The sequence below is a fragment of the Mesoplodon mirus genome (assembly GCF_964341445.2).
Source record: "Mesoplodon mirus genome assembly, chromosome: 18".
Lineage (NCBI taxonomy): Eukaryota > Metazoa > Chordata > Mammalia > Artiodactyla > Ziphiidae > Mesoplodon > Mesoplodon mirus.
This window is the reverse complement of record NC_138994.1, coordinates 8,577,958-8,600,468: the sequence shown is the minus strand read 5'-3', so window position 1 is coordinate 8,600,468 and position 22,511 is coordinate 8,577,958. Positions and strand designations below refer to the sequence as shown.

General features: G+C 38.0%; 1 protein-coding gene across 1 annotated transcript in view; it reads left to right on the top strand.

The window, feature by feature from the left end:
• The first annotated feature begins 638 nt into the window (after positions 1-638).
• The window catches only part of NSF (N-ethylmaleimide sensitive factor, vesicle fusing ATPase), a 160,973-nt gene continuing 139,100 nt past the window's right edge, over positions 639-22,511 (top strand). Inside the window, exon 1 of the mRNA XM_082603461.1 lies at positions 639-736. Within this exon, the coding sequence (XP_082459587.1) occupies positions 725-736 (12 nt within the window). The 5' untranslated portion in view covers positions 639-724. The remainder of the gene's footprint in view (positions 737-22,511) is intronic.

The window sequence follows — 22,511 nt, the reverse complement described above, 5'->3', positions numbered from 1 at the left end:
ACAAATTACCTTTATTAATAAATATATTTAATAATAAACGAATATATAAAGATATACAAACAGTTACAATTCACTTACACATTTGAAGAAATTCTTAACCTGAGTTTTCCAGGCTACACATAAGCTAAATGTAAATGTCAAGGCCGCTCACTTTCAGGAGCTAGGAAACACGTCCGCCTACAAACAAAAGCCTGAATTCACTCAGAATCTGAATTCAGAACCAACTACACATTACTGATGTTCCCAGGGGGGAAGGCCAGTAACCGCGCTGGGTGCTCTTACGTACATTTTCACACTTAAGTGGGTCTGGAAGCATAAAGTTAAAAGGCCATTAAAGGGCAGAGATAAGCAGGTGCTCAGTGATTAAAAGCATCAACGTCCTATACTTCCTATAAAGTCCGGCGCACACAGCCAGTTGTGATGAGATTCGCAAAAGGAGCCCTACAGAAGGTCGCCAGCAGACACGTACGTGAAAGACCCAGAAGCCCCACCCTCCCGGAAGCTCGCGTTCAAAATGGCGCCACCGCCCCGCCCGCCCCGGGCTGCCGTCGAGCCCGCGCGTGCGCAGCAGGGCGGGGGTGTCGGAGACGCGGCGGGGCGCGTGCGCGGCGTCTAGACGGCTGCGCGCCTGCGCGAGGGCGGGCAGCGAGCGCGCGCGCGCGCGGCGGGGGCGGGCTCTTCCGAGCGCTGAGCTGCAGCCGCGGAGCCGGACGTGTCCGCGAAGATGGCGGGCCGGGTGAGTGCAGTTCGCGGAGCCGCGGCTCGAGGCGGGGGTGCCGGGCTCACGGACAACTGGAGGTCCAGGCGGCCCCAGGGGAGGGGAATGAGCCTGAGCAAACGGGGCGGTGGAGGGGGTGGCAGGCCAGAGAAGCTGGGAAGAGGGAGCGGTGGCAGGGGATTAGCCCTCCTCAGAAACTCCATCCCCGTTAGAAGCTCGAGGGAGGAGACCCCCTCGCTACCCGGGTCTCCTAGGTCTCCCTTAATCCTCCCTTACATCCCTTGGGGCTTGTCCCCCTCTCTTCTCAAGCTAGCGGCAGGCTCGTGGCCGTCCCAGGCCGGTCTGAGGGCTCTAGGGGTTTCTCCGCACCCTCTTGCGAGGGCTTATTAGGTGCCGCCTCTGGAAAAAACTGCGGGGGATCCGTCCGCTGCATTGGGGCGAGGGCTGTGACAGGGACCAGAAGGAACCCATTTCTGGTTCTTCACAATAAAAGGTCTTGAGAAAGGAGGAGGGGGTGCAAATGACTTTTAGTGTTGAACCCCGGCCGTCTGGGGGACGTGTCACTGCCGGCTCAGGCAGAAATGCCTTGAGCTTGGAGTGGGGATGGATTTGGAGTGTAGCGTTTTCCTTTTATGAATGACAGCTGTTTCGAATGCAGCAGGATATGTTGTAGTTTCAGGGTTTTAAAATTTACTTCCTCCTTTAGCCTCTGAGATCGCGGGGTAGTATGGGTTTGGCGAGGGGAGATAAGGCTGGTTCTGGGGTGTACTGCAGTGTGCGTTGAGCAAAAACCTCTCTGAGGGATGGATCCTGCCCAGAGATTACACTGGTCATAAACCTGGGGATGTTAACTGCGTCATTAGGGGATAAGGATGTGCTTGACTGATTTATTTCTACTGGACTATTTGAATACATTTGCATAGATTATGCGTAACGCAAATGTTCTCCCTAAAGGAAATTGTTAAGTCAGGAGATTCTAGAGTGAGAAGAGACCTTAAAGGTCATATAATTAGGCCTCTTTCTCTTCTTTTCCCCGCAGCCTCTCCTTTTATCTACAGCTTCTTCCTCCAACTGTGCTTCAGATTCTCTTTCCCCCGCTTCTAAGGAGCCCCATTCCTCTGTATTCACCTGCTCCCTCTTTACAAACTCAGGCTTCTCCCATCCTAAACCCTCCCTCCACTCCCACAGCTGTCACCTTTTCTCTTCCCACTTTACAGCTAGAAATCTTGTCTCCATTTATTTGTCTCCCATTTGCTTGCCACCTACTCACACCTCAACCCACTGCAGCCTGATTTCTGGCCCTGTCATCCCACTGAAACGTGCCCCTAAACTGACATTTTTCATTCCTTGTCTTCCTTGATGTCTCAACAGCCTTTGACATTGTTGACCGTTGCCTCCTTCATGGAAAATGCTCTTCCCTTGGCTTCAGCCTCCCTCCTGTTTTTAGTCAGACTGCTCTTTTGCAGACTCACCCTCCTCTGCTCTGTTATTCAATGCAGATATTCCTCAAGGCTGTCTCCTCACCCTGTTTTCTCCCCAGGCAATCTCTTCTAAGCCCAGCTGCAACTACTATCTAGATGCCAACGAGTCTCAGTATCTTACTCCCAGTGCAGACCTATCATTTAAGTTTCAGATCAGTATGTCAAACTGACTATTTAAAATCAAGGCACCTCAAACTCAACTTGTTCAAATTCAAACCCATGGTCTTAGCCCACCTAATTAGTATTTTTACAGGGTTTCTTATTTCAGTGAATGGCATCACAATGCATTCCACTTACATAAGCTGGAAACCTGAGGAGGGGGGGGAGTGGGTCATTCTTTATACTTCTGTCTCTTACGATATCCTCTGCCCTCAAGGAAGATTCGTCACTGAGTTCTGTTTCCCCCCTCGGAAAAGGGTATTATTAATTATTAGGGCCAAAGAATCTGGGTTGGGCATTACTGCTTTAAACGATATCCAAAACACCCACTGGACTAGTCACATGGGTTCTGTCATTTTAACATCCTAAAAATCTCTCCAATCTGTCAACCTCTCTACATCTTCAGTTCCACCCCCTTTCTCCAAACTACTATCATTTCTGGCCTGGACTACTGCGGGAAGCTCCCGAGTGGCCTTATGCCATTCACCACATTGATTATTCCCTCCCATGCCCATTGCTACTTAAACCCCTCCCGCAGTAACAGCTCATTAATTACTTTTGGGAGAAGACTAAATCCTTAACTGGGCCTTGAAGGCCCTTTGTGGTTGTGCTCCTGCATCTCTACTCACCGCCTTACTCTCTATGCTCAGGTTATATAAGCCTTTCAGTTCCTTGAACCTCTTACCACAGGGTCTTTGCATGTGCGTTTCCTTTCTTTGTGATGTTCTGCTCCCAACCATTTACCTCTTACTCATAGATCACTCAGCTACTCAGAGAGGCCTGTTCTGATCCCCCACTAAGTCAGGATCCTTTGTTAATATGCTCTTGAAGAACTGAATTCCTTTCCTTAGATATTTATGTCTGTCATTTAAAATTTATTAGTGTGATTGCCTCTACCACTAGACTTTGCTTTCCATGAAAGCAGAGACCATGTTAGTTTTTTACTTACTATCATCAGTGCTTTGCACCTGCCCGGGGCCTAGGTGCTCAATACATTTTTGTTGAAAATGAATCTAATCTCTGTTTTAATACTCTAGTGATAGAGGGTGCGTCGCCATAAGGCTAGCCCATTTTAGTGTCATGTTAGAAAGGTCTTTTTTATATGGGGTTCCATGTAATTTTTATACATATTATTTCTGCTGTTTAGAACTGCGTAGAACTAAACACAATTCCTTTTCCGTCTGATAGCTCCTTAGCTGTCTGAAAACAGGTTACATATTCCCTTGGATTTTCTCTTTTGCAAGTTAAACATCCCCAATTCCTCAAATATCCTATATCCCAAACCATTCATCATTTAGGTTATCTTCCTTTGGAAATGTTCTGTTTTGTCAGTGTTTCTTCTAAAATGTGCTCAGGAGACTAACACAGTGATCAGTGAAGAATATCCTTGACTTGTTATCTTAACTATTGTCTTAAGCTGGACACTACCATTATTAATAGAAGCTAAAGTTGTATTTGCTTTTTTCTGCAGTAAATCACACTCTTGGCCCATACTGAACTTACAGTCAATTACAACTCTCATGTTCTCTTAAAATCAGCCCCCCTCGTCTGCATTCTAGGTATTGTGCAGTTGTTTTATTGAACCTAAGTGTAAGACCTTACATTTATCCCCTTTACAATTCACCTTTTTTGGGTCCATTTCTGTTACCCGTTGAAGGTTTCCTTGATTCTTTCATGTTATACAACATAGTAGGGCTCTCGTTCAGTTTTGTTTCATGTGTAGGTTTAATAATCATGACTTCTGTGTCTCCATTCTAGTCATTGAGAAAAGGTAGGATAAGACAGGGTCAGAAATAGCCCTTGAGCATGCTGCTAGAGACTCTCCTCTAGGCTGGCATACATCAGTATGCTTTGGGTACCATTGCTTAACTAAAAATGTATCTCATTTAATCATGACAAAACCACCCTGCAAGGTAGGTAGTATTAACTTTGTTTTACTCAGAGAGAGGGACTTAGTAACTTGCCAGGTTCACAGCCAGCAAGAAGCAGGGTTAGCATTTGAATTCAGGTCAGTTCATCAACTTAGTTGCAAGGGTATAAAGAAGAGTAGATTTACCTTACCTAGAACTTGTTAGAGCCTGCTGTCAAACTTTAATTTTCAAAAACTACCTTCTGTCTTTTGGAAAATTTAAGACCTTTGGCCCATCTCGAGTGGTCTTATCTTTTCTTCCTATAGCCATAATTGTCTAACAACTACCTATCCATGTTTAACAAATACAGTCAGCCTTGTTGTAATTCTCTTTTTATGGGAGAAAAGCTATTTTGAGTTTTTACTGCTTTTGATTGGTTTAGTTAATTTTGGCATTCTGACATCATCTTGTAAACGGTATTATGTATGTAATTGAAGATTTGTATCTATGTTGCTGATGATAACATTAGTAACCTGTGTATCTTGGCCTTTGCTTTTCCTGACCAAAAAAGAAAGCATCATATTTAGTCCATCTGGGAAACTGAAGAATAAACTGTGTGATGTTATTCAATATAGCATCTAGGTCATCAGAACTTGGTTAATCCCTAAAATACTTTGAAGCCCCTAATCTTAAAACTAAAGAACCTAAAAGAAAATAATTTTTGTCATTATTGTTTTAGTGTATTTATTATATGAGAAAAATATGGAATGACAAGTTGGATACATTTTATAACATGATCAATTAATTTAAACGTATCTGGTTCCTTTTGGCCTTTCAAAAGATTCAATTAGGTAATAGGTTTTTCTCAGCTGCTTTAAATATTTGCTAGTAATAAATCAGATTCTAAAGTTATAATTCTTATTACTTACATTGAATATAGACTCTTATTTATAAAAGACCTCTACGTACAGATGGCTGCCACTGCCCCAGGCCTCCACACCCGTCTTTCAGAACTCTCGTGCTGCAGCTGCTCTGGAATCAGGGAATCAGAAGCAGAGGAAAGAATCTGAAATGTAGCCTTAATAGCTGAGGAGAGCTGACTCTAGGCAGGGAGAAGCTCCTTAGTAAAGCTTCTCTGTTTGGTGTTGCTTTCCAGACCCCTTAGACTACCACTGTCACCCCACTCCTGAAGAAAAAGGAAAGAGAAGAAGATAGGCTTTCCACAATGCCTGAACTTTTTTGTACTCTCTCTTTTAAAATTGCCAGAAATCTCACTTACTGGAGGTTTGGCAGTCCCTTTCTGAAAATACACATACATTAATGAAAATAAAACCAAGGGATTGTTTTCTTCATAAATTCTTACATCTAGTGGAGGTAATTTGTTTTAAGAAATAGGAGTAAGATGATGTTAAATAGGAATCTAAGAGAGGGAACTCTCTTAGGTGTTGAAAGGGGTTTAGAAGGATGTTAGAGGTAAGTTTTACCTAATCTGGCTGTTTGTCTAGGTCAGGCTAGTATATTTAGTATCAGTATATTGAAAAAGCTTTTGTAACCTAGTCCAGAAACCTGACCATTTATAACATTTTTATGGGTGAATGACATCTTTACCAAATAACCAACCTTCAGATTGGAACACAAGTCCTAGATTGGGGACAGCTCATGGGCAGTACCACAAGTCAAAACAAATCATATAAAATGTTTTGTAGTCCCATTTCCTAAATCAGAGTTTTACTGTCTGGAACATATCAGCTCTCTGCAATCTTGTATGCAGTAGTTATTGCTTTTGTGTATCACTCTAGTGGAGATTTTATAAAGTATGTTCAAATGCAATACATTTTAGAAAATAAAATTGAACTCTGTAAGCACTATCAGCTAGCTTCTTCTTTCTGAAACCCAGAGGAATTTATGCTTAAGATGGATGTATTTTTTTTCCAGGTATTTAAGTCAGGGTGCAAAAGTGTAAGGTGAAAGTATATTATTTTACTATTGAAAATTCTTGAATTGTTAAAGCAGTGAATCCTTGGAAACAGCTGCATTGGCAATACACTAGTCACTTGCTATAAGGCTGTTCTTAAGGGTCCATACTCTGGGTATAGTGTATAGGTAAAAATCTCTTTATCCTACTTCAATATTAATGCCCTTGAATGGGCTCTGAGACCTACCTTACACTGCCTTCAATTTCCTAGTGATTTAAACTCATTTTCAACTTATTTTTTTGTGATGCAAACTAAATATTCCTTGTGTGACTATAACTATTTCTAGCTCTATGCACTTTAAACAAGAATAATTCATATGCGCCTTAAGAGATTTCAAGCATGCTGAAAAGTACAGAAAATAGTATAACATATACATATATCTATGTGCCCATCATCCAGATTGTGTTTACATATTGTGATATTTGCTTTGTATCTTTTAACTTTTAGAAATAAAACCTTATAGATCCAGTTGAATCCCCTTTGTATTGCTTCTTTTTATAAAAAATTTATCTTTTTATTTAGTTTTGGCTACGTCGGGTCTTCGTTGCTATGTGCGGGCTTTCTCTAGTTGCGGCCAGCAGGGGCTATTCTTCGTTGCGGTGCATGTGCTTCTCATTGTGGTGGCTTCTCCTGTTGCAGAGCACAGGCTTTAGGCACGTGGGCTTCCATAGTTGTGGCACGGGGGCTCAGTAGTTGTGGCTCACGGGCTCTAGAGCGCAGGCTCAGTAGTTGTGGCGCCTGGGCTTAGTTGCTCCACGGCATGTGGGATTTTCCCGGACCAGGGATTGAACCCATGTCCCCTGCAATGGCAGGCGGATTCTTAACCACTGCACCACCAGGAAAGTTTACATACTGTGATATTTGCTCTATATATTTTAACTTTGAGAAATAAAACCTTATAGATCCAATTGAATCCCCTTTGTATCCCTCCTTGATTCTACTGACCTTTTCCAGAAATAACCACTACCCTAAAGTTGGTATAAATCCTTTCTGTTCACATCTACATATGTTTGTGCCCATAACTAATATATTGTTTTGTGTGTTTTAAAAAAGTATATAGTGGTGTCATACTGTATATTTCCTTCTGCAGCATGCATTTTTTCATTTAAAATTGTGATTGAGATTTAGTCATGTTGAAATTACATAGAGCTAGTTAATTCTGTTTATTGTGTAGTATTCTATTTTGTAAGTGTACCACAATCATCTGTTTTCTTATCAGAGGACAATTTAGGTGGTTTTCAATTTTATTTCTCCTGGTGCACACATTCTTGTATATGTCTCCTTACATATGTGTGTAACAGTTTCTTTAAGATATATGTCTAGAGACGTGGACATATACCCTATGTAGAATAGCTACATAGAATTGCTGGGTGATCAGTGACCTTTATCTTTACCTAGTTATAACAGTTTGCAGTCTTACCAGCAGTATATGAGTACCTGATACTCATGTCCTCTCCAGCACTTAATATTGCAGACATTTTAATTTTTACAATATGATAGGGGTAAAATAATATTATTGTTTAAATTTGCATTTTTTTCCTGATTACTAGTGAGATTGAGCATTCTTCATATTGGTCTTCAGAGTTTCCTCTTCTGTGAATTACGTTTGCATATCCTTTGCCCATTTTTTTTCTTTTGGGCTGTTCAGTGGTGATCTTTTCATGTTTGCAGAGTTTTAGATTTAAATTTTATTTCAGTTATAACTACCCATTTTTAAAACCTCTATAATTAGTGTACTTGTATGTTTTAAAACAGATCGTTTCCCACTTTGAAGTTAGAAAGATTTTCTTTTAAAAGGTTTTGGTTCATCTGGAATTTATTTTTGTGTTTGGTGTGAATTAGGAAGCTAATTTTATCTTTTCCATATGTATAACCAGTTGTCCCAATGTCATGTATTGACTCCATCCTTTTTCCCACTGATTTGTAATGCTACCTCTGTTTTAGATCCACTGTAAGTCTAGACTCTGTTCTGTTTCATTATTCTGTTTGTCTATATGTGCACCAATACCACTGTTTTAATTACCATAGCTTTAAAATTATTCTTGCTATCTGGTAGTGTTAGTCCCCCTCATTTTTCTTCATTTGGCATTTCTTGGCCCTTTTCCATATGAAGTTTACGAGCAACTTAATCCCTCCTTTAAAAAATTTTTTATATTTAAATGTATCTTTTGCCATTGATTTACATTTTTCCTTATAGTATTTTATAAGGGCAGATACAAAGATCATTTCAATAAAATTTAGCTGAATTACTCTAGGAAGCTGATAAGCTGATTTTCTTCCCTCCCTCCCTCCCTATCCTTCCCCCCCTCCTTTCTTTCCTGTTTTATTGCCATTAAGCCACAAAGTGCTAATAATTTATCGCAACTTTGTGCCCTATAGATCTGCAGTCAAATGAATTAGCATTAGCTGTTTATGAGTAAGGCAGGGTGTTTTGGTCTTTTGCTAAATTCAGAATGAAGTGCTAAAGTTCTGATGTATTTTGCACTAGCTATGTAGATCTTTGGTAATGGAGAAAATAGGAAAATTATTAAAGTAAGAAATAAGTTGTCATTTTTGAAATCCAACATTCACTTCTTTATAAAATCACTAAATATTAAAGAGAATTTTAGGATTTCACTGATGGATTATGTTTTTTTAATTTGTTATTAATTTATTTATTTTTGGCTGAGTGGCTCATGGGATCTTAGTTCCCCCATTAGGGATTGAACCCGGGTCCTCGGCAGTGAAAGCGCAGAGTCCTAACCACTGGAGCGCCAGGGAATTCCCATCGCTGGTGGATTTTTTTAAAGTGTAAAGTGTTTTTAGTGTTATGGGCATATGAGCAAACATTTTCTTACTTGGTTTGACAAGCAATGAAAATAAAACTTATCACTAATTCTGGGTCTTCCAAAAAAACATCTGAGTGGGGAGATTAAAACGATTTAGTTATCCTAGTTACTTTTCTCCTAGAGAATAATATTGACAAAATTTTTTGAGATGATAGCAGACTTAGATCCCACTGTTTAGAACAAAGCCTGGCATGAAAGTGTTATTTAGTAAATGATTGTTGAATGGATGAATGACTGTTTATTTCTGTATACCTTAGTAAATTATCATTTTGGACAGTGTCTGTAGTTGGATTTTAATGTTATGTTCTCTGCCAACTATTGAATACTCTACTGTTGTTTATTCTGTTATCCAAGTCATTAATATAGCATAGATCTAACTTTAAATAGCTGCTGGCCTCCGATACAGTCCTTTTCTTGATCTGCAGATATTGAGTCTGATAACTTTTTTGTTTAAATAGACTTCCAATCAATTTACTACTTATAAAGCATCAAAATAAACTTAACTATAAAGTTTTACCAAGTTAAAGGATGAAATGGACCAAGAGCATCATTGAAGTCTCTTTTCCGTATTTTCTTCTCTTCTATTGTAGAAGGAAATGAACCTGCCATTATTTCTGTTTTTATGAAGTTTATTTCTCTTAGTGCAATGATTCTCAAAGTGCAATCTGCAGACCAGCTAATTAGCATCATCTGAGAACTTGTTAGAAGTGCAGATTCTCTTATCCCACAGAGGTTGATTAAATTAGAAATTCTGGAGGTGGGGCCCCTGCAATCCCTTAACAGTTCTGAAGATGATTCTGGTGTATGCTAAAGTTGAGGACCGTAGACTTAGGATTTTGAGCTCTCCAATTTACTTTAACAAATTGTTCAAGATTTTTTTCTCCAGATTTCCTTCCAAATGTATACTCAACCTTGTTATTTCTAGATTTCAGCGTTATTGTCTTACCTTTCCTTTAATACCTTCACCTATATCCAATTTTCAGACATTTAAGAAAGCATAAGCTATTTCCTGCAGTATGGAGAATTAGGTACCTTGACTGACCTTTCCATGGAAAATATTTGCAATGCTAGATAGCATGGTGATTATAGTTAATTAAAAAATGTTGTATTCTTGAAATTTGCTAAGACAGCAGATCTTTCTTTTTCTTTCTTTTATTTTTTGGCCGTGCTGGGTGGCTTGTGGGGTCTTAGTTCCTGACAAGGGATCGAACCTGCGCTGCCTGCATTGGAAGCGTGGAGTCTTAACCACTGGACCGCCAAAGAAGTGTGCTAAGACAGTAGATCTTGAGTGTTCTTACCACACACACACACACACACACACACCCCCACACACGTAACTTTGTGAGGTGATGGATATGTTTATTAACTTGTTGTGGTAATCATTACACAAGGTATACTTATATCAAAACATCACTTTGTATACCTTAGACAAAATTCCCTAAGGCTGAACGTGTGCGTGTATGCTTGTGATCCACCAATTCTTCTGGAGCGGGTGTATGTAGGGGTGGGGGTGGGGTGGGAGTATAGCTATCCAATTGAAATGCATACATATATTATTCAAAAGACATGTAATGTTATTAGCAACAGTATTCATAATTAAAAACTGGAAACAACTCATGGATAAATAATGGTGGTCTATTCATATAATTATATACCATAAAAAGCAAGGAAAATGAACTATTGCTACATGCAACGAAATGGATGAGTGTTAACAATCATAATATTGATGGGTAGAAGTCACACAAAATAATACAAGCTATATGATTCCATTTATATAAAGTTTTCAACAGGCTAAACTCTGATTTCTATCTCTGGTGGTAGAAACAAGATAGCAGTTATCTGTGGTTGGCGGTGAAGGGCTAGTGATTAGGAGGGGGCAGTATGGCATGTTGGTAATGTTCTCTTTCTTTAACTGGGTGTTGGTTACCCTGGGTGTGTTCACTTTGCAGAAATTCTTTGAGCCAAACACAATGTGTGTACTTTTCTGTATGTATATTTTCTTTAATGAAAAGTTGATTTAAAGAAGTGGTAATGTTCTTTTTCTTAAACTAGGTGGTAGGAACATGGTGATTGTTTCTTGGTATTTTATATCTTACGTTTTTAAGTAATATTTTATTTTTAGTCAGTATTCAAAAAATATAAAAAGTAGTCACTACTTCATTGTTAATTGAATATCACCTGCACAGAGCACAGTGCCTGGAACATTATAGGTATTCATTAAATATTTGTTCCATTGAACAAAAGTAGGGTAGTTATTCCTTTTTGCCTTCTGACAGCCAATCTTTTACTCAATTATTTATAAATAATTATTTCTAAATAACCAAAAAATATAAATAATACCATTATATTATTCTTATACTGTCAAGCTGAGTTTATTAAACAGAGAAACCTCTCAGTATTACAGGCACTTGTATCATGAATTATTAGCATGTTTAATTATAGTGACTCAGATTAACATCAGCAATTTAGATTAATATGGGTGTAAATCAATAGATTTTGCAGCTTTGAAGATGTGAAATTTATTAGACTTTATAATATTTTCGGGTGCCTCACTTTTTTTTCTTTTTTTTTTTTCTGAACAACTGAAATCACAGCTAACTTTTTCTACTGAAACTTGTGTTCCACCTTCTGTACCGTGCTGCCTCTTGCTTCTTGCCTGTCTTGCATCTCTAACTTTCTGCTTTCCTGAATGCCCTGTGTCTCGCTAAGGGAAGAGCCCAGAGCTATGGGACTTAGGGGTTGGGACTGGGGAGAGGCTCTAAGGCCTGGGATCCTTGTTCTGATTCCTTCTCCAAAAATTCTTCTCTCCTTCTTCACCCTTCAAAAGAATGTAGGTGCCAAACTTTCATCAGGATGTTAGGAATAAAAAAAAAAAAAAGCTTCACAAACATTGTTTTGATTTCTTTAAGAACATTTGTAGTAAACTTTTCAGAGTAAGAACACTAAGTTACTAAATAAGAATATCTTAAATTGAATGAATGGTATTTTACAGTTTTGAAAACACCTTCACAGATCCTTTCTTGTTAGACTCTCAGAGCAACCTTATGAGTTGGCACTCTGAAAATTCAGTTCAACAAATATATTTCAACTAACACAAAAACCCTCAGCTAACATCATACTTACTGGTGAACACTGAAAGCTTTCCCCTTTAAGATCAGGAACAAGATAAGGATGTCTGCTGTCTTACCACTTCTATTCAACACTATTTTGGAGGTTCTAGGTAGGGCAGTTAAGCAAGTAAAAGAGTAAAAAAGGCATTCAAATCAGAAAGAAAGAAAATTATATCTATATACAGATGAAAGAATTTACAAGAAAAAAACGTAGAGCTAAAAAATGAATCCCATAAAGTTGCAGGATACAAGATCAATGTACAAAAATCAGTTGCATTTCTATACACTAGCAATGAACAATTTGACAATAAAATTAAGAAAACAGTTCCATTTACAATAGCATCAAAAAGGACAAAATACCTATGACTAAGTTTAACCAAAGAATTGTAAGATTTGTACACTGAAAACTATAAAACACATTGAAAGAAATTAAAGATCTAAATACATGGAAAGACATCTTCTTAGAAGGAAACATAGACGAAAATCTGTTCATGGATCGGAAGACTTAATACCGTTAATATAGCAATACTCCCCAAATTGTTCCATAAATTCAGTGCAGCCCCTTTCAAAATTCCAACTGCTTTGTTCCCAGAAGTGGACAAGCTGATCCTAAAATGCATATGGAGTTGCAAAGCCATTTTAGCCACAACAATTTGAAAGAGAAAGAGAAGAGTAAAGTTGGAGGACACACTTCCTGATTTCAAAACTTATTATAAAGTACAGTAATCAAGATGATATGGCAGTGGCCTAAGGATAGTCACATAGTCATGTAAACCAGTGGAATAGAATTGAGAGTCCAGAAGAAAACCATACATTTATGGTTAATTGATTTTCAACAGAGAGCCAAGACCATTCAGTGGGGAAAGAATAGTCTTTTTAACAAGTGATGCTGAGACAACTGGATATCTACATGCAAAAGAATGAACCTGGACCCTTACCTCACACCACATACAAACATGAACTCAGAATGGGTCAAAGATCTAAATCTATAAAATTCTTAGAAGGAAACAAAGGTGAAAATCTGCATGACCTTGCATTAAACAGTGATTTTTTTAAAGATATGACACAAAAAGCACAAGCACCAAAGGGAAAAATAGATAAATTAGACTTCATCAAAATTTAAAATTATCATGCATCAAGAAAGTGAAGAGACAACCCACAGAATGGGAGAAAATATTTATAAATCATATGTCTGATAATGGTCTAGTATCCAGAATGTATAAAGAACCATTACAACTCAACAATAAAAAAAACCTCTATTTTAAAATGGGCAGAGGATTTGAATAGATATTTCTCCAAAAAAGATGTGAAAGTGACCAATAAGCACATGAGAAGATGTTCAGCATCATAGTCATTAGAGAAATATAAATCAAATCCCACAATGGGATACTACTTCACACCCACAAGGATGGCTATAGTTTAAAAAAAAAAAGTGTTGGTGACAGTGTAGAGAATTTGGGACCCTCATACACTGTTGGTGGGAATGTAAAATGGAGCAGCCATTGTGGGAAACAGTTTGGCAGTTCTTCAAAAAGTTAAACATAGAATGATCCAGCAATTCTCCTAGCTATATAACCAAGTGAGTTGAAAATATATGTTCATACATAAACTTATACATGAATGTTCATAGCAGCATTATTCATAATAGCCAAAACGTGGAAATAACCCGATGTCCATCAGCTAATGAATAGATAAAACAAATGTGGGTTATCCATACAGTGGAATATGATCACAAAAAGGAATGAAGTGCTGTCATTTGCTACAACATAGATGATCTTGAAAATATTATGCTAATTGAAAGAAGCAATCACAAAGATGACAGATTGTATGATTCTATTTATATGAAATGTTCAGAACAGGCAAATCCATAAAAATAGAATGTAGATTAGTGGTTGCCAAGGGATGAGGGAGGGGAGAATGGGGATTAAATAGCTAATAGGTACAGCGTTTCTTTCTGGAGTGCTAGAAATGTTCTGGAATTAGACAGTGGTGATAATTGCACAATGTAGTGAATATACTAAAAACCACTGAAGTGTACACTTTAAAGTGATGAATTTTATGTTATATGAACTTGTCTTAGTCTATTTGGGCTGCTGTAACAAAATACCAGAGACTGGGTAGCTTATAAACAACAGAAATTTATTTCTCACAGTTTTAGAGACTGGGAGTCCAAGATCAGGGTGCCAGCATGGTTGAGTGAGGGCCCTCTTCTGAGTCACAGACTTCTCATTGTATCCTCACCTGCTGGAAGGGACAAGTTAGTTTTCTGGGCGGCCCTCTTTTATAAAGGTACTAATTCCATTCATGAGGGTTCTGCCCTCTTGACCTACTCACCTCCCAAAGGCCTCACCTTCTAATACCATCACCTTGGGCATTAGGTTTTCAACATATGGATTTTGGGAAGACAAACATCAAACCATAGCAGAAGTGTATCTCAAAAAACGCTAATAAACACTTCAACTAACGTTGCATATACTGGGTGGCACAGGCATGCCAGAGCTTAGAATAGTGGTACTCAACTAAGTAGTTTAAGGCAGCTGGTGATATGTAGTGATAAGACTGTTGGAGAAGCACAAATAATAGGGATATGGGAGATACCCAGTCTTACTAGGAACCAAACAGTTGTATAAACTTGGCTTTGTAAGATGGGTAAGATAGCCATAGGTGGAAGGGGTTTGGAATGGGGAATTCAGGCAAAAGGGGTAGTGTAAAACAAAGGTATGGAGTTAGGAATATGAAGTATCAATACATGGGGTTTATTACTTAGGAATCACATTTTTAGTTTTAGGTCATGTCTGGTGGCAGACAGAAGATTGAATTGGAGAAGAGAAATTAGAGTCAGGGAAACCAATTAGGTTATCGCAGTTTTTTTAGGAGAGAGATGATGTTGGCTGAATTAGATCAACAGTTGTGAGGATGGAAGGGAGGAATCAAATGCAAGTTACAGTGCAGAAGTAGAATTAATAGGTCTTGGCCCCAGTTTGTGTGTGTGTGTGCACGTGTGTGTGTGTGTGTACTGGATGGTGAAGGGAAGAATGACCTTGAAATTGTGAATTTGAATGAATTGAAAGGATGATGATGTTAGGACAGCCAGAGAAACAAATTAAAATGAATACTGAGGAGAGGGAGATACCACTGAATTTCGCAATTAGAAAGGCATTGGTGACTTGGAAGAGCCATTGCAGTAAAGTAGTTGCTGGAGAGGATTTCAAAGAAGATTGCCAGAGGATGAGAAGATGGGAGGCAAGGAAGGGAGACTTTAGAAATTTGGTTGTAAAGTGAAGAGAGAAAGGTTGATAATTTGAGGTAAGAGAATTAAGGGACTTTTGCTTTTTAAGTCACTATGAGGGGTGTGTACCTGCCTCTGGAATGAGAGAGGCTTACTGGCAGTGACCCAAGAGGCGAAAGACCAAAGGCTGGATAGGCGGGTCGCCATCAAACCTACAGATGAGGGATTCTACCTCCTTATTATACATTCGAGATATGTGCCTTAAGATGCTTCTGTAAGGTTAAGAATAGAATGCTGTGATCCTTGAATGTGACCAAATGGAGCTACAGTATGTGCTTGAATCAAATTAGAGGTAGCTATAGGATTAAAACACAATCTTTAGTTTATTCACTTTAAAATTAGATTTTTAAAAATCTTATAAGTATACAAAATTCAGAATGAGTCATATTTGGAAAATCATTTAGAGAGAAGTAATTTTCTTATGAGAAAACAAAAATGTTAGCTAGAGCGAGGGCCGGGTGTTTGCAGGTGTGTAAAGCTTTTAAAACAGCGCCTGGCGTGTAATAAGCTCTCAAAACACATTAGCTATTATTATTGACACTCCTCCAGTCCAGCCACCAAGTGGATAATCATTTGTCTCAGTGCTGTTTATTGAATAGTTCAGCTTTTCTCTACTGATTCTAAATCTCACATATCAAGTTCTCACCTGGTTCTATTTCTGGATTGTTTGTTCTACTCCATTGAACTGTCTGTTTCTGTACTAATACTACAATACATTGTTTTATTTTATTTATTTATATTTTATTTTTAGTTTTTTTTGGCCACGGGATCTTAGTTCCCCAACCAGGGATTGAACTCCGGCCCTCGGCAGTGAAAGCGTGGAGTCCTAACCACTGGAGTACCAGGGAATTCCACTAAATTGTTTTAATTACTGTGTATGACATGTTTTGATGTCTAGTAGGGCCAGTCTCATTCTTTCTGAATTTTTTCTTGGCTACTTTCACAAATTAAAAAAAAATTTTGTTCCCTTCTCATTTTGCCTACTACATTTATAATACTTTGCCAGTTACAGTTTAGATTGAATTTGCTAAAGCCCCATTGGGATTTTCTTATAATTACATTAAGTTTATAGGTTAATTTGGAGTTGATGATATCCTTACAGTATTGAGTCATTGCATAGAATGACATATATCTCTACATTTACTTGGATATTCTTTTATGTGCTTCTGTTAGTTTTCTTCATATGGGTCTTATCACTCTCTAGATATATTTCTTTCCCAATTTTTTTTTTTTTTTTTTTTTTTTTTGCGGTACGCGGGCCTCTCACTGTGTGGCCTCTCCCGTTGCGGAGCACAGGCTCTGGACGCGCAGGCTCAGCGGCCATGGCTCACGGGCCCAGCCGCTCTGCGGCATGTGGGATCTTCCCGGACCGGGGTACGAACCCGTGTCCCCTGCATCAGCAGGCGGACTCTCAATCACTGCACCACCAGGGAAGCCCTCCCAATTTTTTAATTCCACAAATATTTATTGAGTGCCTATTATGTGCTAAATATTGTACCAGGTACTTCTCCAAATTTTAAAGTAATGTATTTTGAGGCATTAATGAACTTTCCCAAGTTAATGCAGTCTTGGAGAGGAAATTGTTTATTCACAGAGCCAAGGATTTAGTTAACTGGCTTATGATTTGGTGTTCATTTTGATGCTCAGTCATTGGTTAATCTGCCCAGTATAAATAAAATTTTAACTCTTTATATATCAAAAGATTCTGTGTTTCAGACCATATTTTGTAATTTCTTACAGAGTTTATTAAAAAGTATGTTTTCTTAATTTATATACAAAAATCTTTGCCACACTGTAGTCAAAGAGAATTAGATTTACTTACATGGTTTAATTATGAAGAAAAAACTTTTAAAGAATTATGAAAAAAAATAAGCAAATTATGAGACCATGTCTTCTATTTCATGAATAATGACAGTGTCCTTTTATTAAGCATGTCCTTCCAGTTATTTTCCTAATGTGTGAGGTCATCACTGTCTAAGCAGAAACAGAGGTCTGAAATGAAATATACCATCAATTAACTTTAATACAAAAATTTTAATTTGGGTAGTAAAATAGCAGCTATCTATATTTTTTAACTTGGAAAATGCAGAAAGGAAGAAAATAAATCACTCATAGTCCCATTGTCCAATCACAATTGTTTTTTACATTTTGGTGTGTTTTTATTTAATTGCTTTGCTATACTTAAAAAAATAAAACTATAAAGTAAAATTTATATATATGTATATATATACATGTATACATATACTATCCTGTGATTTGAATATTATGAGGATATGATAATTAAGTGGATATGTTTTAGTTTTCGTAACCATCACTTTGAAATAGGACTTTTAGTTTGCTTCTAATTCATCACCGTTAAAGTAAACCTGTAGAGGACAACTTTGTACATAAAAGTTCTCTATATTTAAAATTATTTTCCTAAGATAAGGGTTATTTATTGTAAAAAACAGTTCCAACCATTCAGAATTGTGAAAAGCGAAGGTGTTTCATTTATACCTTCTTGTTTCACCTCAGTGGTAACTACTGTTAATTTAGTGTGTATCTTTTTTTTTTTTTTTTTTTTTTTGTGGTACGCGGGCCTCTCACTGTTGTGGCCTCTCCCGTTGCGGAGCACAGGCTCCGGACGCGCAGGCTCAGCGGCCACGGCTACACGGGCCCAGCTGCTCCGCGGCATATGGGATCTTCCCGGACCGGGGCACGAACCCGTGTCCCCTGCATCGGCAGGCGGACTCTCAACCACTGCGCCACCAGGGAAGCCCCTAGTGTGTATCTTTTTTATTAAAAACTTACTCTACATGCTATTTTATTTCTTTTTTAAAACTTAGTTCTATATTGTGGACATTTCTTTTGTCAGTACATACAGAGGTACCTTGACCTTTTAAATGGCTGCACAGTTGTGATACTTTTAACCATGCTCCTATTCACAGCATTTATTTAGCTTTAGATTGTGATTTTTTTTTCTATTACAAATAATTCTTTACTGAATATCTCTATGATGGTCATAATAAGAGCTGAGATTTATTATTTACTCTATATCAAGTAAATAAGAATACTTTATTTAATTCTCTTGTGTATGTTTGGGTGGTTGTGCATTTATTCCTATGTCCTCCTGTTTCCATTCCTGCCCATAGGGAGAGTAGAACTTTAGATCAAATTCCCTTGCGTCTTAGTGGAAGAATTATTACAGGGAAAACAAACAATCTTACTTTTCTCAGGAGGAAGAATTGCCAATCTGATGGTTAGTATGGGACATTCATGCCAGGAGTTGTAGGTTTTATACTTCCTCTTTTCACATCCTGTGCCCAGGACTAGCAGGCCAATATGGTCAGCAACCTTAGACTGTCCTTTAGAGGTAGATCTGGCCATTCTCCTAGTTCTGTTTATTCCTACAGCTGGGATGAGGACTGGTTGGGGAGAGAACTGAATCTGTTCTGCAGACCTAGTTAGCTCTCTTTTCCAGTAGGCCTACCTGAGTACAGATGTACCAAGGTCTAGGTCTTTGTTGCATAAGTGTATGTACCTTGTACCTAAACTATGTTTTCTAGTTTGAACATTTATAACTGTCTTTACCTGGGAATTATTGGTGATTGCCCAGCCATTAAAAAATCAGACCATCACTTCTCAGCTTTATTGAGGTATAACCTATATAAAATAAAATACAATCAAGATATAGAACATTTCTGTTATCTCAAAAAATTACTTCATGCTTTTCTGCTGTTCATTTCACCCCGGCCCCAGGCAATCACTGATTTTGTGTGTGTGTGTGGTTGTAACTCTAGATTAATTTTGCCTCTTCTAGGATTTCATCTAATTACAAGGTGATGCAAAAAAGAGGTCATCCTATATTATATAAGCATCTGGCTTTACTTGGCATTATGTTTTTGAGGTTTACTCATGTTGTTGCGTATATCAGTAGGTAGTTTCTTTTTAATTGCTGGGTAGTGTTCCATTGTATGGCTGTACCACAATTTGTTTATCCATTCAACTGTTGGTAGATCTTCATGTTATTTCAGTTTTTGACTATTATGAATAAAGTTGCTGTGACCGTTTGTGTACCAGTCGTCGTGTGGCTGTATGTTTTCATTTCTCTTTACTTAAAACTTTACTAGGGGTAGATCTGCTGGGTCACGTTAACCTTATAAGAAACTGCATCACATCTTTGCCACTATTTAGTGCTGTCAGCCTTTTATATTTTCCTTTGTGTTTTTTTTTCCCCTCAAAAAACCAAAATGGGAGCTCAGTTTTTTTTTTCTTTTTCAATATAAGTTTGTAAAGGAATTTTAAGGCCCTAAGGGATGTCACCTATGTGAATAGTTACTGATTTGAGATGGATAATGTGAAGGGTATCCCTACATGCTCTTTGCAAGATTACTATAGGACATAACAAATTTAGCTTATTTCTATCCATCACTTCTAGTCCCACAGGACTTCACAATTTTAATAGAAATTATTATTTCAGGAGTTTATAGCAGAGTGGTTCCATAGGCCTGAAGACACGGATTACTGATGGCCTTTCTCACACTGCTCTAGACTAGCACCATCTAATGAAACTTTCTTCAGTGACAGTTAATAGCCACATGTGGCACTCGAAATGTGACTAGTGCACCTGAAGAACTGAATTTTAAAATTTTAATTAGTTTTAATTTTAATAACCATATGTGTCCAGTGGTTACTTTATTGAATAGTGCAGTTCTAAAATGTTATTTTTCAGGAAGCACAAAATTGAGTGAGACTTGTTAGCTAAGCTGGCTCTGGGGCAAGTTCGTATATTCTGTCCTACTTCCCTTCCCTGTGGGGGAATTTGTGTCTCTAGAGAGATGTAACCTAGGCCTGAAGCACCACAGAGAAGACCAATGGATTCATGAGTGTTGCAGTTATCTGTAATGAGGTCTTATAATCAGGTACTACACACTTTGTTTTTTTCTATTTATTTTGCCCTACTGAGTTCTTTGGTAAACAATAAAGCATATATTTTAAAAATCCAATTTTTAAAGTGGACCTTTGGATGAAAGTATGTTATTTAAATTTGAAAACTATGCAGTGATACCCAGAGGAGTCCTGATTACCCGCCCCCCCCGCCCTTTTTTTTTTTGATGGGAAGAAGCCAGTTCTTTTTCTGCACTTTAAAGGCTCTCACGTAAGTAATGATATAACTTTTTTTTTCCTTTGGCATAAGGATTATATATTTTAAAATTTTTTAAATATTTATTGATTGAGTCATTTAAAAATAACATTAAAGCCCATTACAGGTTATCATAAAGAACTTATCTTTAAGCAGAGGCTGACACACCATTGTAAAGCAATTATACTCCAATAAAGATGTTTAAAAAAAAAAGAACCTATCTTTATGAAAAGATAACTGTAGTTTCCAAGGCAAAAAAAAAAAAAATAGTGAGTGGCACTGTTTTACATTTTTGCAAATCTCTGACTTAGAAGACAGCTGTAATTCTCACACATCTGCATCTGCATTCAATCTGTTGTCTCATGCAGATATGTAGTTGGAAAAGAAAGGAGTATTTTTAAAATTTTCACTGGAGTATAGTTGCTTTACAATGTTTTAGTTTCTGCTGTACAGCAAAGTGAATCAGCTATACATACACATATATCCCCTCTTTTTTGGATTTCCTTCCCATTTAGGTCACCAAAGAGCACTGAGTAGAGTTCCCTGTGCTAAACAGTAGGTTCTCATTAGTTATCTATTTTATACATAGTATCAGTAGTGTATATATGTCAGTCCTAATCTTCCAATTCATCCCACCCAACCCCCTTGCCCCCTTGGTATCCATACGTTTGTTCTCTATGTCTGTGTCTCTGTTTCTACTTTGCAAATAAGATAATCTATATCGGGCTTCCCTGGTGGTGCAGTGGTTAAAGAGTCCGCCTGCCAGTGCAGGGGACATAGGTTCAAGCCCTGGTCTGGGAAGATCCCATATGCCGCAGAGTAACTAAGCCCGTGCGCCACAACTACTGAGCCTGCGCTCTAGAGCCCGTGAGCCACAACTACGGAGCCCACGTGCCACAACTACTGAAGCCTGTGCACCTAAAGCCCATGCTCCGCAACAAGAGAAGCCACTGCAATGAGAAGCCTGTGCACCGCAACGGAGAGTAACCCCTGCTTGCTGCAGCTAGAGACAGCCGCACACAGCAATGAAAAACCAAAGCAGCCAAAAATAAATAAATAAATTTATTTTAAAAAAAAAGATCATCTATACCATTTTTCTAGATTCCACATATATGTGTTAATACGATATTTGTTTTTCTCTTTGTGACTTACTTCACTCTGTATGACACTCTTTAGGTCCATCCACGTCTCTACAGATGACCCAATTTCATTCCTTTTTATGGTTGAGTAATATTCCATTGTATATATGTACCACATCTTCTTTATCCATTCCTCTGTTGATGGACATTTAGGTTGCTTCCATGTCCTGGCTATTGGAAATAGTGCTGTAATGAACATTGGGGTGCATGTGTCTTTTGAATTATGGTTTCCTCTGGGTATATGCCCAGTAGTGGGATTGCTGGGTCATATGGTAATTCTATTTTTAGTGTTTTAAGGAACCTGCATAATGGCTGTATCAATTTACATTCCCAGCAACAGTGCAAGAGTGTTCAAAGTAATGATATAATTACTCCTGCTGAAGTTTCCATTAAAGATTTGTTGAGATTTTCATTCTTTTGCGTAGCAATGAGTTAATGATTTTTTACATTTCAAGTTGTTAATGAAAACATTTTATAGCCTTCAGATAGTTAAATATTCTAGTACCTCAGATAACTAAACTTATATAAATTTACCTGTCAGTTTCGTATTTTCATTTCATAATGGCTATGTGGCCGTCGTGGCTGGGCTTTTATCATTGTTTCCTAGAGGCAAGGTCAGTGTTAGAAAAATTGTGGAATGTTCCCTTGGCATTATTGTGATAAGTAAACAGCTACTATTTATAGGGTCTTATATTTTGATGAGAAAATGAGATACTGTGCTTGGCTTACCATAAAAACACAGATGCTTCTAGACTCCAGTAGGGATGCCTTTTGCTCACAGCATCTGTTTTAGTTGGCCAGCCAGATGACTTTTACAGATTTTTTCACTCTTTTTTGAA